At 40.5% G+C, this 16,174-nt stretch overlaps 1 protein-coding gene across 1 annotated transcript; it reads left to right on the top strand.

Annotated features, from left to right (window-relative positions):
- Positions 1-346: 346 nt before the first annotated feature.
- ccdc40 (coiled-coil domain 40 molecular ruler complex subunit) lies at positions 347-14,791 on the top strand. Its single transcript, XM_063477331.1, has 18 exons — positions 347-475; positions 879-966; positions 1,084-1,199; positions 1,376-1,459; positions 2,179-2,398; positions 3,682-3,839; positions 3,951-4,073; positions 6,073-6,194; positions 6,452-6,695; positions 6,797-6,979; positions 7,764-8,009; positions 10,545-10,758; positions 10,853-11,022; positions 11,112-11,203; positions 11,637-11,751; positions 13,588-13,776; positions 13,859-14,017; positions 14,414-14,791. The coding sequence occupies exons 1-18, from the start codon at positions 347-349 to the stop codon at positions 14,651-14,653; spliced, it is 2,892 nt and encodes a 963-aa protein (XP_063333401.1). The 3' UTR covers positions 14,654-14,791.
- The last annotated feature ends 1,383 nt before the right edge of the window (positions 14,792-16,174 follow it).

The raw sequence follows: 16,174 nt of genomic DNA, 5'->3' as shown, positions 1-16,174 counted from the left end.
TCTTTAAGAATGACTGGACTTTATAATTGAGAGAATACCACAGCCTATTAAATTAAAAACCAAGATGGCAGGCAGGACATCTGTTATAGAAGTGGAACATGTCATATGACATCTGAGAAAAGAAAACATGTTCAGAATCTTCAAACGTGGCAATAGCTGACTAATAAAAAATAGATTAGCGCCACAAGTTAAAATATTTGCTCTTATATTTTCAGCATTGCTAAGAAAAAAGTCGGAAAATTTCTCAAAAGCTCTCTCTCTCACCATTAGCCTTTGACATTTGGGGCAAATACACATATTAGTCACCTGGAGAAAATATAAATCTTCATGTGAAGTTTTAGGTCCAATGCAGAACCCAGGAGATGATGATGGAAGGGAGGAAAGCTCCCCCCGAAATGAGACAGATCCCAACCTGCAGGATGGAAGTGACGACGCAGAAGAAGACAGTGGAGCGACTGCCTCACATGTTCCGCAGGTTAGAGATGTGTATCTGCTGAGGTTTTGTTTCCTTACTTTGTTGCTGCTTTAGTAACAGCTCATTGAACACTGATGCAGTTTGGATGTTTGGCCAGGTGCTGTGCTGCTGCACTCACAGCCTTAACTGTTGGATGCATAAAATACTGCAGTAGTGTTAGTCATATGGCTCAAGTGGAATCAGCAGTTTGGACTCTCATGACAGGATCCATTCTTAAAGAAGTGTGTCCTCCTTCTTTGCAAATTTTACATTTTGCAAAACCACTCACTCAGCCAGATTGACCCCTTTGGTGGGCAGGTTCATGTTTGACATCTTCAGTCTACAGTTCTCAATGTCTAAATCACAGCAGCTATTGAGGAGCTCTATTCATGCTTTATGTCTGTCTCCGGACTCACATGCTCAGTCACTGCCACAGCCAGAGAGCCCTGCTGCCCAGCGTTACCCTGACCTCACTGTAGTGGATGAAAACCTCCCTGCGGCCACAAATTTAAGTAAGTCACACATTAATCCTCTGTGGGATTTGCTTCTATATATTCTATAGCAATATGTACCCTTTTTACATGATTATTTATTTTTTTGGTTGAATTATGCCTTTCACTGTATTTCAGTGCAAGAGGATGTTGCTCAGATGGCTTACCGTTCACACACATCGGAGGAGAAGGAGGATCATGAGCCACTGCCAGAAGACGAGGAAGAGGAGTTGATCGTTCTTGATCCTGAGCATGTTTGTAGCTTCACCTTTAATCTTTACACGACCAGTGTTTACTAAATAATGAAAAGATTTTTTGTCTTAGTGCTCATCAGAAACAAAATTGAATTATGATGGATGTGAAGCATTAATACTACATATCTTTGTCTTCCACTGGGACGTTACTGATACTATATTTAATCTGTTGGCAGCCCGTGGTCAGAAGACAACAAGCTGCTCTGACAATCCAGCTCAGAAAACAGCTGGAGAGGATCAACCAGACACTGAGGGAAAAGGTTGGCCACTTCTCTGACTCAGTTAATACACTGATTCACACATGCAGGAGCAAACAAGCTAGTTTCTATACAAACAAAGGCAACATTTCTATTTAAATGTCCAGAAGATGGTGCTGTAGAACTGTATGGCAACTGCAGAACACTTCACATCTTCTGTATTACATAAGACAGGTGTTTAGGAGAGATGCAATGCCCCCACACTGTTTACCTTTCCAAGAAAAACACTTGTTGCAGGGTTAAGGTGTGAGGCTTTCATCACTCAAATGGGTAATGATGACAAACACAATATATTAAATGTCATGTATGGTATGTATAGCGAATATTGATTTATAGTACAGTATATTTCGTATGTAATGAGTTGAAATTTAAAGCACTTTGTATAAAACAGTTTTAAGAGTTCCCCTCATTATCTGAACATGTTCACATAATGGGTTCACATAATGTTCACATGATGAATGTTTGAAGGTCACAGATTTATTTTTAAAATGTCCCCAAAAGGGCTACAATGTTGGAAATAAGTTACAAATATAATAAAATCTTTTTCAGTTCCAGTTCCAACCGGCAACCACTAAAAAGTGGAACCAGTACTTTTATACTGGGCTTTGTCCTGGATGAAGGAAAGACATTTTAGTACCCAACATAAAAGCATGTATGAAGTCAGTTATCGTCTAGAATTATTGACTTTTCTGTGATTTCTAACTGCTCTCCTCCTCCATCAGCATGCAGTTGCGAAGGATGATGCTAGCCACAATCAGGAATTAGGTGTGGAGGTCTTCAGGATTCAGGAGCAGCTGGTCAGACAGCAGAACAGGCTGCATGACCTCCATGAGACCAAGACACAGGCTGAAGCCAAACACCAGCAGGCTCTGAACCAGCTGGAGGAGATAAAGAGTCAACATTCCAGCATGACCAGAAAGGTCTGCGAAGCCAGAGCCAATGGTGAGCCTGGACTGTCATTTAGAGGTTGTGTCTTTGTGCTGATCCAGGATTAGTTTTGATTTTATATGACTCTTGATGTCTGTCCCAATGACCACATTACGATTACGTTTTTTTTTTTAAAGAGAACTTTATTGCTACTATTATCCTCCATCCGAATCAAGCTTCATTCTCTGTTTGGGGTAGTTTTCCACTGTGAGTTCACTCGTACTACTTATGATTGTTACTCAGTCTGCAGTAAAATTAAATAAAATCCTGTGAAATTCAATTACATTAGGATTCCACTTTATGCAACTTCTTTATATTCACCCCTTAGGTTTACACGTTTCAGCCAAAAGCTGAAGCTTTAAGATCAACTCTTTTCTATGCATTTGGCTTTATGTTAGTATTAGACGTGGGAATCACCATACATCCCACGATATGATATTATCACAATACTTAACGCACGATACGATATTATTGCAATTTTTTAAAATATTTTGCGATATTCAGATTCTGTACATAAAGGTAAACTTTATCAATATTCATTTTATCTAATAACAAAGTCTCACACTCAGTCTTTCTCTCATTTCAGTCAGTTTTATTGTTGACAATCTGAACGGTTTGTATTACAGTCTAGTCCAACTTAACTGAATGCAACCATCTGGTACAATTATAGCTATTCTGAACTAGGCAATTTGTGAAAACTATGCAGCCCCTTCAGCAACTGAAGAATTTGAACGTAAATTAAAACAAAATATAATTTTACATTAAATAAAAAAGTTTTAAACTTAATTAAAATAAAACATGTCTTAAATTAAAATAAGTAAACTGTCATGTTTATTGCTGCCATAAAAAAGTTAAACACATTTGGACAGTGAAGGAATGTCAGGATTCTTGCTCAGAAAAAGGAGCTGATCAACATGCTCTGAAGTCAGAGCGTGTTCCAGTCCACAAAAACTTTTTTTGTAACAAAATATCGATTTCTGCTGTCCCTGTATCGATACATTATTAGCAAACAAAATATCACGATACTACACAGTATCGATTTTTTCCCCCACCCCTAGTTAGTATAAGTGAGAATCTGATGGATGTGAAACCCTAAAAGTTCAATGGCGCAAGTTAAGAAGTTAAAATAAATTTAAACAGATTTTATAATTTTTTAATCCTTCCCTTTTAAAAGCGGCCTTTGTTGGGCCTATGTAATACTGTTTGAGCAACAGAAAGGCAACATCTGTATCGGTTCATGTTTCTAAAATTATGATTTGAGCCATTATGTTTATGCTCTCTCCTCTGTCCTCCCTCAGTGTCCCAGCTACAGGCACAGTTAGACAGCATGACACAGTATCTCATCTTCATCCAAGGAGTCAGTGAAGGTCTGCGCTCTGAAGTCAAAACCATGAATAACGCTAGACACAAAGCGAGAGCTGAGAAGACCCAGGCAGAAGACCAGAAATTAAAGCAGGTAGACACTCACATGTAAATTATTACGATTTGATTGTATTTGTCGATATATACACTATCTGGTATATCAACATAATTTTAACTAAGCGAAAATACTCATCTGTTACATCAGGATTTATATGTGGAGCGACTAACAAAGGAGTTGGACAGGCTGACGCAGCAGATAGCCATGTATGAAGCCAAAACCAGTGCTCAAGCAGAGGAGACACAGACAGCCAAAGAGGCTCTCTCAGAGGTAACTGCTGTGCCATAAAAGTTATATGCTGCATCTTTATATGAAGAGATGAGCACTTTATCCCTGCAGCTTTAACAAGAATTAGTTGCCCACCAGACCTTTTTTGGACATAAAAGCAAAATAGTGAGCTAGTGAGATAAGGTGCTAGTGAGTGGTGGGTGATTTCACTATTAAAAGTGTCAACTTTCATATTACCCATAGCAAATAAATATTTCATTGATGTGAATATTGCTTTTATATCGATTAGTAAAACTGAAAACATTAAAACAACAGTCCAGTTCATTTATCCAGTGACTGATTGAGTGAAAATTTTCCTTGATATATGGATTCACATTGAAGTACTTGCATTTAGGTATGTAGACATGGACAAGACAGCCTGCTGGAGTTCAAACTGTGCATCAGAACAGGTCTCTTACAGGTGATTTAAGTGACCTTGAACGTGGCATGGTTGTTGGAGCACATGAGCTAGTCTTTTTTTTTAAAACTGCTGATATACTGCACAACCAGGAGAAAATATTCTGTGAGCAGCAGTTGTCTGAGACAAATTGTTTGATGCCACAGATCAGAGGATAATGGCCAGACTGTCATGTTTCGGCTGTGTGCAGGCAGGAGAGGACCCAAACGCAAACTCACGGGGACACGGGGAGTAAACTCAAAAGCACGGCTTTATTGCTGGGAAACAGGCGATACGACAATACGAAACTAAACTGGGAAAAACTAATTATAATATGCACAAGGAGGCACAGGGAGAATCACACACAGCTATGAGGGACGACGCGACATGGAACAGAGGGTGATTCTGACATAAATACACAGAAGGTAATGAGTGAGGTGGGAACATATGGGAGCACAGCTGAGGACAATTACGCATAACAAGACAGGGAGGATACGGAACTGAAAATACTAACCCAAGGTGCAGACCTTAAACGTAACACAGGAAGAACACAGAGACACAGACAGGAGGGGAGAGAGAGAACATGGAGCGAGGACTGACATCATGGGCAGGGGAAACATGGGACAAAACACGAGGGGAAACAAGGCACAGGAGCTCAGAATTATATGAACACAAATATACAGAGGGAGACATAGGAGCAATTACACAAGGAAATCTGACAACCAATAGCTAAACATAACAACCTAGGGACTAAAACGTTAAACTAACAAGGTGGATTCAAACCATAATACAAAATAACAAAACACAAAAACTGAAACCGCTGGGTCATAAGACCCAGGATCATGACACAGACTTCTTTGAGCTGATAGGAAGACAACAGTAAGCCAAATAAACACTTGCTAGAACCAAAGTATGCAGAAAGAGCACCTCTGAAGGCATGATTTGAAGCAGATGGGATACAACAGCAGAAAATCACTAAGGGTGAATCTCCCTTCAGATAAGAACAGGAAGTGGAGGCAATTCACACAGTATCAGCTCTTCAGGATGGTGCTGGTGTAATGGTGTGGGGGATATTTTATTGGCACACCTTTGATCCTTCAGTATCGACTGAGCACTGATGAAATACCACACCTACCTGACTCTTGTTGGTGCTCATTCCTTTATGACCACAACCACATATTACCCATCTTCTAATGGCTGCTTCCAACAGGATGTTGAACCATGTCACAAAACTCGGAACATCTCAAACTGGATTCTTGACCATGACAATGAGTTCACTGTAGTCAGATGGCCTCCAGCAGTCACCATATCTCCGTCCAACAGAGCATCTGTGATTCTGTGCCACAATTTAAAAAAAGGCTGTTTTGAAGGCAAGTTTGTCCAACCTGAACTACCTGTAACTGATGAAGTGGCTGGTTGGTGTATCTTACTAGTTGATGTAATTATGTAAATGGATACAGTCAACACAAAAATATTTGGATGAGAGAAAAAGACAAACAGGTTATGTTTTTGTCTCGGTTTACTAACTCATGAACGAAATAAGAATTCTCTGATTATGGCAGTCGTCAAACAACATCAGTCATTCATTTTTACATCTTTGTGCAGGCTGAGATGGAGATGGAGTCACTGTTGGTGGCCCGTAAACAGCTGCTGCAGCAGTGGAGCAGCTGCCTCATGGGGTTGAGGAGACGAGACGAGGCTTTCGGTGTGATGCAGGAAGTCATCCGGTGAGACTGATGGATGTGGGAAGCTGTTTCTGATTTATGTCCTACTGAGTAAACGTTAAAGGTGCTAATGCGCTTCAAGTGTACATGTAACAAATGATGCCCATGCTCTAAACATGTCTATAGAAAATGACAGATGTCTATAAAAAAGGTATTTTTAGAACACTCAATGATAATATTAACCCTTATTTGATTTTTTATTCAAAAGTAACACAGAGCAAAAAGTGAGCAGCCATTCATTTTTTTTCTGTTCTTCTCAGTGAAACCAAGCACCAGGTGATCTTGCTGGACAAGGACATTGATGGCTACAAGAAGTCCATCAATGCAGAGCAGGAGCAAAATGAGATACTGACACTGCAGCTGAATTGGTCTCAAATGGACTGCACCACTACCAGAAAGCTCATCAGTGACAAGCAGGCTCAGCAAGAGGCCCTGCAGGCCCACTACAGCACATTCCTCCTCACTCTGCAGGAGACAGAGCGAACCCTCGCTAGACTCTCAAAGGTCAGTGTTTGTCCAGAGAGCAGTCATGGTACAAGGTTAGAAACATTACACTGCCTGATTTTGTTTTTGTCTTTCTTTAATCTCACCCTTAATTTTTCCAGGAATTTGGGTCACTCCAGGCTCAAGTGAACGATCAGAGTAAGCAGCTGGAGAAAGAGAGTTCTGCACGGCTGGAGCTGGAAAACAACATCATGAGCTCCATGCAGCATAAGCTCCTCCACAACAACGCTGCCAAGTACTCCCAACTGCTCACTGAGAAGATATCCAGACTCAAAAAAGAGAAGGTAACTAAAAGCAGGAAAGTATTGAAAATGCTTAGACTGTCATAACACTCTTATGATAACACTCTTCAGACCATTCACACTAAATCCCCTTTCTTTGATATCTCTAGTATTATCATAAGAGTGTTATTCACTATACCCTACATATTGTCCAGGTCTTTGACTTGGGCTTGTTTTAGTGAAAGGCACTCTACAGCAGTATCACGTTATAGATAAAGAAAGAGAGAGAATTCACAAGCAACTGATGAAGTCTTTTGGTTTGAAATGACAGAATAATGCAAATAACAACAGCTCTACAGGATTAGTAACTGTAGTAGTAGTAGTAGTAACAGGTGTTAAATAAGTACATGTATAAAGGTTAATGTACACTATAGAGCTATAGAGATTTTAATGCAATTTATTCATATATTGTCAAATTAGCTTTGTTCAATTTCAGTATTATTATTTTACTAATTTTAACGTTTTTTGTTCATGCTTTTACGTGACAGGATTACATTTTTCATTTTGATTTCTAGCTTTTTTTCTTTCTTATCTTGTAAAATATGTACAATATAGATATAAACGAATAAATAAGTCTTATTCTATTCTAAACTGTTCTAGCATATAAATACAAACACATACGTATCCTGAAACCAGATATTGAACAATAAGAGTGGGAAGATTCAAAAATGTAAAAAAGAAAATAAGCTAGTGCGGCAAATAATTAATGTAAAATGTGTAGAGAATAAAACAAATATGTGAAGATATCAGATTTATGTGCTTCTCATCATCCCTTTCCCCCCTTTAGATGTACCAGTTGAAGCAGTCAGAGGAGGAGGTGTTGGCGGTGAAGCTGGAGAGCCAGCTGGTCAGCCAGCGAGTGGACAGCCTGGCCCTGACTCAGGAGGCCCTTGATCAGGAGATCACAAAGTACAACAAGTCAATCACAGCCATTGAGGCTAAGGTTACTTCATCTGTTAGAGTCATCGAGCAGAAGCAGTCAACGATCATCGGATACAACAAGAAGATTTCTCAAATAGCAGCCACCACTGGGGTGAGTGGCTGTGGAGAAGCTGTGGTTTCTTGTTACTAAGATCATAAATAAATACAATAGAATACAATACAATTTTATTTATATAGCACGTTGAAAACCAGGGGGTACACCAAAGTGCTTCACAGTAAGGAATAACGGTAAATAATTGCACTGAACAGTAAGTGATTAAAACAAGGTAAAATAGAGAAAATAGAGAAACAAACAAAAGCATTAGTAAGTAGAGATAGGGAGAAATCATGATTATCCAGAGAAATGAGTAGCGATACAGCAATTAAGGAGCGGTGAGAATTAGCGAGTTGGAAAAGCCAGGTTGAATAGGTAAGTTTTCAAGCGTGCTTTAAAGTATTGGATGGAGTCAGAGGCACGAATGGTAGCAGGAAGACTATTCCAGAGGTTTGATGCTACAGAGGCAAAAGCACGATCACCCCTAGTCTTCAGACGGTGCCTGGGCTGGGCCAGAAGTGACTGACCAGATGATCGTAAAGAACAGCTGAGACCATAGAGACTGTGAAGGTCGATGAGATAGTCATGGGCAAGGTTGTTTAGGCATTTCAAAGTAAGCATCCATCCATCCATTTTCTTCCACTTATCCGGAGCCGGGTCGCGGAGGCAGCAGCCCAAGCAGAGAAGCCCAGACCTCCCTCTCCCCAGCCACCTCCTCCAGCTTGTCCGGGGGAACACCAAGGCGTTCCCAGGCCAGCCGAGAGATATAATATCTCCAGCGTGTCCTGGGTCTGCCCCAGGACCTCCTCCCGGTGGGACATGCCCGGAAAACCTCACCAGGAGGCGCCCAGGAGGCATCCTTGTCAAATGCCCGAACCGCTCCTTTCGATGTGGAGGAGCAGCGGCTCTACTCTGAGCCCCTCTCGAATGGCCGAACTTCTCACCCTATCTCTAAGGGAGAGGCCAGCCACCCTTCGGAGGAAGCCCATTTCCGCCGCCTGTATTCGCGATCTCGTTCTTTCGGTCACTACCCCTCACCTCGTGAGGGTAGGGGCGTAGATCAACTGATAAATTGAGAGCTTCGCTTTTACATTCAGCTCTCTCTTCACCACAACAGACCGGTACAGCGTGCGTATCGCTGCAGCCGCTGCACCAATCGTCTGTCGATATCCCGCTCCCTGCAAACCATTCCAAGGTGAGCTGGAGGCCATCACCCGATGAAGCCAACAGGACCACATCATCTGCAAAAAGCAGAGATGAAATCCTGAGACCACCCAAGTGAAAGCCTTCCGCCACTTGGCTACGCCTAGAAATTCTGTCCATAAAAATTATGAACAGAATCGGTGACAAAGGGCAGCCCTGTCGGAGCCCATCACCCACCAGGAATGAGTCCGACTTATTGCCGGCTATGCGGACCAAGCTCTTGCATCGGTTGTATAAGGACTGAATGGCCCGTAGCAATGGGACAGACACCCCATAGGTGTCTATGGGGTGTCTTTCCAGCACCCCCCACAGGACCCCTCGAGGGACGCGGTCGAATGCCTTCTCCAAGTCCACAAAACACATGCAGACTGGTTGGGCAAACTCCCATGCACCCTCAAGTATTCTCGAGAGGATAAAGAGCTGATCCAGTGTTCCACGACCAGGACGAAAACCGCATTGTTCCTCCTGTATCCAAGTTCGACTAACGAACGGACTCTCCTCTCCAGCACCCTGGCATAGACTCTCCCAGGGAGGCTGAGGAGTGTGAGGAAGCAAGTAAGCAGCAGAACTTTAAAATCAATACGAAATTTAATAACCAGCCAATGTAAGTCAGAGAGCACTGGAATAGTAGAGGCAAACTTTCTAGTTCCGGTTAGGAGACGAGCCGCAGCATTCTGATTGAGCCATAATCGTTGGAGGTGAGCAAGTTGGAGTCCAGAGTAGAGCGAGTTACAATAATCTAATCTGGAAGTCACAAAGGCATCTATCAGTTTTTTAACCAATTAAGGGCAGAATCCTTGATGCCTACAACATGTTCCAGTCTCTCTAAAAGAATTTTATGGTCTACCATATCAAAAGCAGCAGACAGATCCAATAAAATTAAAATGGCAGGGCAAGAGTCGGTAATTAAAAGAAGATCATTGAAAACCCTCAGCAATGCCGTTTCAGTGCTGTGGCGAGGTTTAGAACCAGACTGAAATTTGTCACTAATGTTATTTGTGTTTAAGTGGGCCTGTAGTTGGGAGAGGACAGTTCTCTCTAATATTTTAGATAAAAACGCAAGTTTAGAGATTGGCCTCTAATTCGCAAGGTCAGTATGGTCGAGGTTAGTTTTCTTTAGGACACGTTGCACCACTGCACGTTTAAATGCAGATGGGACACGGACCGTGAGTAATGATAAGTTAATCAATGATAAGAAATGAGGCCCAATTACATCGAACCCATCCTTTAAAATCCGGGATGGGAGGAAATCATGAGCCGAGTTCGAACTTCTCAATTGATCAATTATGCTTTTAAAAGTAGAAAGTGAATGAAAATAATTCAGTGTCATTTTGAATTGTTTTCAAAAATGAGGCTGCCAGCTTTAATTTATTTTTCCTGCATTTGCAGCATGATGACCTCGGTCCTCTGCACATCAAGATAAAGTCAATAATAGCTCAGATTGAGGAGCTGGCAGCAAATATAAAGAGCGACCAGCAGCTTTGGATGAAGCGACAGGGGATTCTGATGGGACTGACCCAAACGATAGAAGCCAACAGCAAGGAGCTGCTCAAACTGCAGGCGGAGTACACAGGATGGCAACAGACGAAACTCTACTTTGAGAGTATGCAGAACGCACGTGCTGCATACTCTGTCCAAGTCACAACCTGTATGCTACTATCTCCACTTCATTCTCACACCAACTCTAACCCTTTCAGGTCAGATAGAATCAGAGCACCGCGAGGAGGCTGAGCTGGAGAAGAGCTCAAAGATGCTGAAGCGTGATCAGCTGAAGCTCAACGTGCTGCTCAGCAAGAAAGGACAACTGAGCCAGGCTCTGCAGCAGGAGAACGCCGTGATGGAGACAGATTTCATTCACAGACTTAAGGCATGACAGGCGGGTTTTGTCATTTTATATTTTCTTCTTTTCTTCTGTTTTATATTAATATATAACTTTATGTAAAACAATGTGACCAGGATGCAGAGAGGGAGGCCGTTAAGATGCAGATGAAAGTCGAGAAGACGCAGGAGGAAAAGGAGAGGCTCCTCAACAGTCTGGTGGAAGCTGAGTCAGTCACTTTCTCTTTGTCCTTGTTTCTTCTGACTTAAACATATTCAATTTAATCTAATCAACTCTTAAATCTCTTAAATCTCTCTCTCTCAACTCTTAAATCCTACTACTTATTTATGCATCTTTCAAGATCTTACAAAGCTTCAAACAATGCATTGACTATTAAATTAGTCGTCAGCGATTTTGATAGTCGACTAATCGTGGCATCCCTAGTGCCAAATTTCAACCCAGCTCCGTGTAACTCAAATACCTCTAACTTGAAACATATTCATAGTATGAAGGTAAAATTTTGCAGGGCTTCATTAAATATGCAGAGTTATTTTCGGAAGAATCACATACTCAGAGAAACACAACGATTTTTAATGGAATAGTGTACTTTGTTGTGTGTGTGTGTGTATTTTCTTCTTTTCTTTGGCACGTGTGGCATACAGGCGGCAAATCATGCTGTGGGAGAAGAAGACACAGCTTGTAAAAGAGATGCGTTCAGCTATGGATGTGGGGCAGGGAGAAAGCCACACAATGAAAGCTGAAATACATCGTATGGAGGTAAACACAGTACGATTACAGACAGACTATAAGGTTGATTTTCCATCTACATTTTAGCCTTAGCCTGCCATGTGCAAATGTGCTGTTTATGTACAATGCATAAACACATAAGAGTGGGATATGCTTTATTTGAAATGCATTTGATCACTTTGACCCTTGAATTAATTTTTGGGGAAAACTGACTGTTTATTGATCCTTTTGACAATTTATGTTATTAAATAAATATAAGTTTGCTAATATAAGTTTTAATTTGTATCATATTTGCTTCATCCAGCATTTTTTTTTTATAATTTATTGCTTAAAAATGTATTGTGCAATGTTTTTTTAGTTTTTCAAGGGAAAAAGCCTCAAAAGCTCATGTATCGGGCATGATACATGAGGCGTTAAGGGGTTAAGTTCAGCAAATTTTCCAATTTACAACTTAAAGAATAGAAACAAAATGTGGATATGACTTTACAGCATCAGTAGTGGTGTAACGATTCTCCTAACCCACAGTTCACTCTCAGTTCTTCTTTAGATGGAATAAATATTTAAAAGCTCAATTATATGATCAGAAATCAATAATGAATGAATAGTAAACCTAGTCTTATTCATTTCCAGTTTACTCATTACCTGAACAATCTTTAAACATTAAAATGATTTCATCAGCATGATCTAATTAAGCATTAACTGCTCAACATGGGTATCACTGTAAAGGAAGATTGAACTATATTGTGGACACTTTTATCAGTCATAGTTTCAGAGCTGTTAAACCCCTAAGCAAGGGTAATTTTATATATAAGGAGTTTCCAACCTTTTTGTACTGTGGAACATAAAGTTGAGTTTCCATCAAAGAAAGGTATCTGAGACAAAAAAAAGGGCTCCAGGTCCAATCGGATGTGAAAACTAACAGCTCAGTCTTTGTATTTCTCGTACCTACTCAGGGAAAAAAATAATCTCAAGCTCCTCCAAACTCACAGTCGTGTTATTTTCTCTATAGAAGCAGATAAATCTGGCAGCTTGGTGTCTGGTTACAGCACATAATACTGATATATTCAGAATATATTCAGAATATAAATCAGTGCCTGCTTGTATGAGACAAGGTGAAGGGAGATATGAAAGCCGCAAAAATACATCTTATTGAAGCTTTTTGTAAATGTGTTAGATCTTATGGCTCATTTGCTCTCTCATTATGAACTACTGATGCATACAACGTATAACTGCAAAATTAATGTATAGATACTTTAACTCAAACTCAGTTTTAAAAGGACTAACACTGGGATCACATTAGGAGGCAGATTTGTTCAAATATTTTTAATAGACCCAACAAATACAAATATTTTTGATTGTATTGCTCCTTTTTGCCTTCAGAACTGCTTCAATTTTTTGAATCTAGAAACATTTGTCAGAGTCTTTGGTTCACATCAACATGATAGGATCACACAGGTGCTGCAGATTTGCCAGCTGGACATCTATGATCCCGTTCTACCACAACCCAAAGGTGCTCTTTTGGATTAAATCTGTAGATGCTGTTTGAGGTCAGTGAACTCACTGTCGTGTTCAAAGTCATTTAAATCACATTTCTTTCCCATTCTGATACTTGGTTTGGACTTCAGCAAGTCATCTTGGTTATACATTTGACACATGGAGGCTACATATATCATGTAGTTTTAAAGTTTTGGCAAGTTTTTCTTCAGTGTTGGTTAACGTGAAGTTGGACTTGAATTTCATTTGGTGATATTTTTAAAATTGTCTTGAAAGTCCTAAAACTAAGTTGTAAGAACGCTGGATAACAATTTGCTCTTAGGGTGATTAATGTTTGTGAATTCTACCCAAAGTGTGTTTGTGTCTGTGCAGGTGCGACTCAGCCAGCTAATGAGGCAACGGGAATGCCTGCTGAGGGAAAGCGAAGCAACAGTGGCGAGAAGGGAAACCATCGTCTTGCGCAAGGAGGCCATGATGAGGAACTCCCTCAAACAGGCTACACAGGGTGACCTGAGCCTCTCTATACAGGGCCTACAGCGCAAGATCCGGGAAGCACACAAGGTAAAAGAGGCTGACGGAACATTAATTCATATGTGCTTGGAGCAGGTTGAGCGTTTATCTTACATGCAGGATTTGTCTTCAGCAAGTGGTAGAGTATGAGCAGGTGATTGGGGAGCTACAAAAACAGAAGGAGAGTTTGAGAGACAGGATCGCGCAGAAGAAGACTCATCTCACAGAACTGTGCAGCACCAGTTACATCCTCAACTCTGACTTTGTTAATCTTCAGGATACCAAAGAAAGGGTAAGGGGCACAGACTGTGAATGTGAATATGTGATTGTACTTTAAAATGGTTATTCTTCTGAATTGCACTGGGTTGCATGTACAGTGAGGGTGTGATCCACTTTTCATTGGCTTCTAATCCGATGCACTCTTCATTGTTAAAGGAACAATAATACCCAGCATGTGTCAATACAAATGTCTAATGGGAAGTGAAACTGTCACCATTGCCCAACTTAATGAAGGTGTGGTGAGAATGTTTAACCTGTTTTTCTTTGGGTCACGTACACAGAACTTGCTCATCACAGTTTCCACTCTTGGAAAATACTCACACCTATCCGACCTATCAGGAATAAAATATAACTACTCATTGTTTGATTAATACGTCATTAGTCTGTCATTATCACTCCCTCTCTCTAGAACCTAGCACACCTAGTGGCTCTGCAGAGTCGGGCCAAGAGGTTGCGTACAGTGTGTGAAGGCAGCTATCGAGCACTGTCCACCCCCGAATCCGTGGAAGCCACCCTAGAGAGGCAGACGGAGCGCTTGCATGCCATCAGCACCATCTTGCACCGCGTATGTGAGGAGTTCCCCCAACATCAGGGGGCGCTCCGCAGGCTGTCACGAGCACTGTCTGAACATGCACAGGCTGTGGAATAGAAAACATCCCGAAGTCAGGAAAAGATGACGTGACAGTGCGCGCTGGAAGGACAATGCACAGGAATGACATGTGAGTGAAAAAAGGGAAAGCTTAGATAAGTAACAGCCAGGGAAGGATGACAGCTTGTTCATATTGATGTGTGGTTTCTTTGATGCATTGAAATGTTGTTTGTGAAACAATTTAAGAAATAAAAGCTAATGTTAACGCTAATAAGTTTCTAATCTCAAAGTTAATTATGTGGCCCACTGAATTGTGTTAAAGTTGACCCCAAGGGCTTTTTAGACTGGCACATTTAAATTCCAGGTCTCAAAAAAGCCAGTTACAAAATACCTGAAAAGCAAAAAGATGTTTTTGTTGTATTAACTAATTATTGTGGAAAGTAAAAATCACAGTACTTTGGTGATCATTAAAATATGTCCTGAATTTACAAATTGATGACGATTCATCTGATAATCCATGACACACTGCTCTGCCCTACATAAGCTGCCTTTATAGGTTCAAAGTGTCTGCATTGGTATTGGCAACATTTGCAGCATCGTACAGCAGTAACTTACAAACAGAAGGTTTGAACAGCAGATAAGTGAAGTGTCTGTGCTCACAAACTTCCATATTGGGGATATCTACTCACACACAAAACTGAAGCCTGGCAGTGATTAGTTTTGCATACACTGTCCTCAGTCTTTGGCCATGTTTAACATGAGCATTCACCATTGTGTCACAAATATACAGTAATGTGCAAAGATCTTTATGTTTTGCTATGAAAAATAGGTGCAGGTGTATTGTTAAAAGATACATAAGTAAATCTAAGTATATAAGGCAAAGTCAAAGTTTATAGAGTTCTGATGTTGTTGAAACACAATATTTGGTGTGACCAGTTTTATTCTTCAGCTCAGCTTGAACTCTCTTAGATGAGATTTCTTTTAAGTAGACTTCAGTATTGTTCTCCAGGCTGTCCTGGTCACAAATCTAAACGTAACTTTTGATTACAGACAAACTGGTTTGAAAGCAAACTTACATCACTTGTAGACTTACAGTAATAGCTCTGTGTGGTTTCCTTTATTCATAGTCTCATCTTCTATTGTTGAAAATGATTTTGTCACTGATGGACGGAGGATTTCTAACTATTTCTGAAGTCTTTGAGCTCTAAAACCCACAAAGAATTCAGATTGAGCAACCTTGGAAACAGCTTCCGTTCACTGTGTCACAACAGTTCTATTTAGCTAATTTCCTTCTCTTCTTCATTTGGGTTCACGTTTAACTGAACCTTTAACTTTACATTTACAGTTTTGCGGATATTTTGTCAAACATGTGTTCCACATTACATAATAATATTAATCTGAATATATAAATCTCTGTTGTGTATATTTTTTCATTCTTCAGTTCTGCTTGCTTTCACTGGAGAAATTATAAAAATGATACTTCAAACAGTGTTCAGTAACTCAAAAGCACTCAAGAAATAGTAAAAGTACACTCATCACCAGGTGAGTGAACTGCCTTTGTTCAGCTCAGTCCTGGAAGAA

The sequence above is a fragment of the Pelmatolapia mariae genome, linkage group LG6 (genome assembly GCF_036321145.2).
Source record: "Pelmatolapia mariae isolate MD_Pm_ZW linkage group LG6, Pm_UMD_F_2, whole genome shotgun sequence".
Lineage (NCBI taxonomy): Eukaryota > Metazoa > Chordata > Actinopteri > Cichliformes > Cichlidae > Pelmatolapia > Pelmatolapia mariae.
The sequence above is the reverse complement of the archived record's forward strand: the minus strand, read 5'-3'. Positions and strand labels throughout refer to the sequence as shown.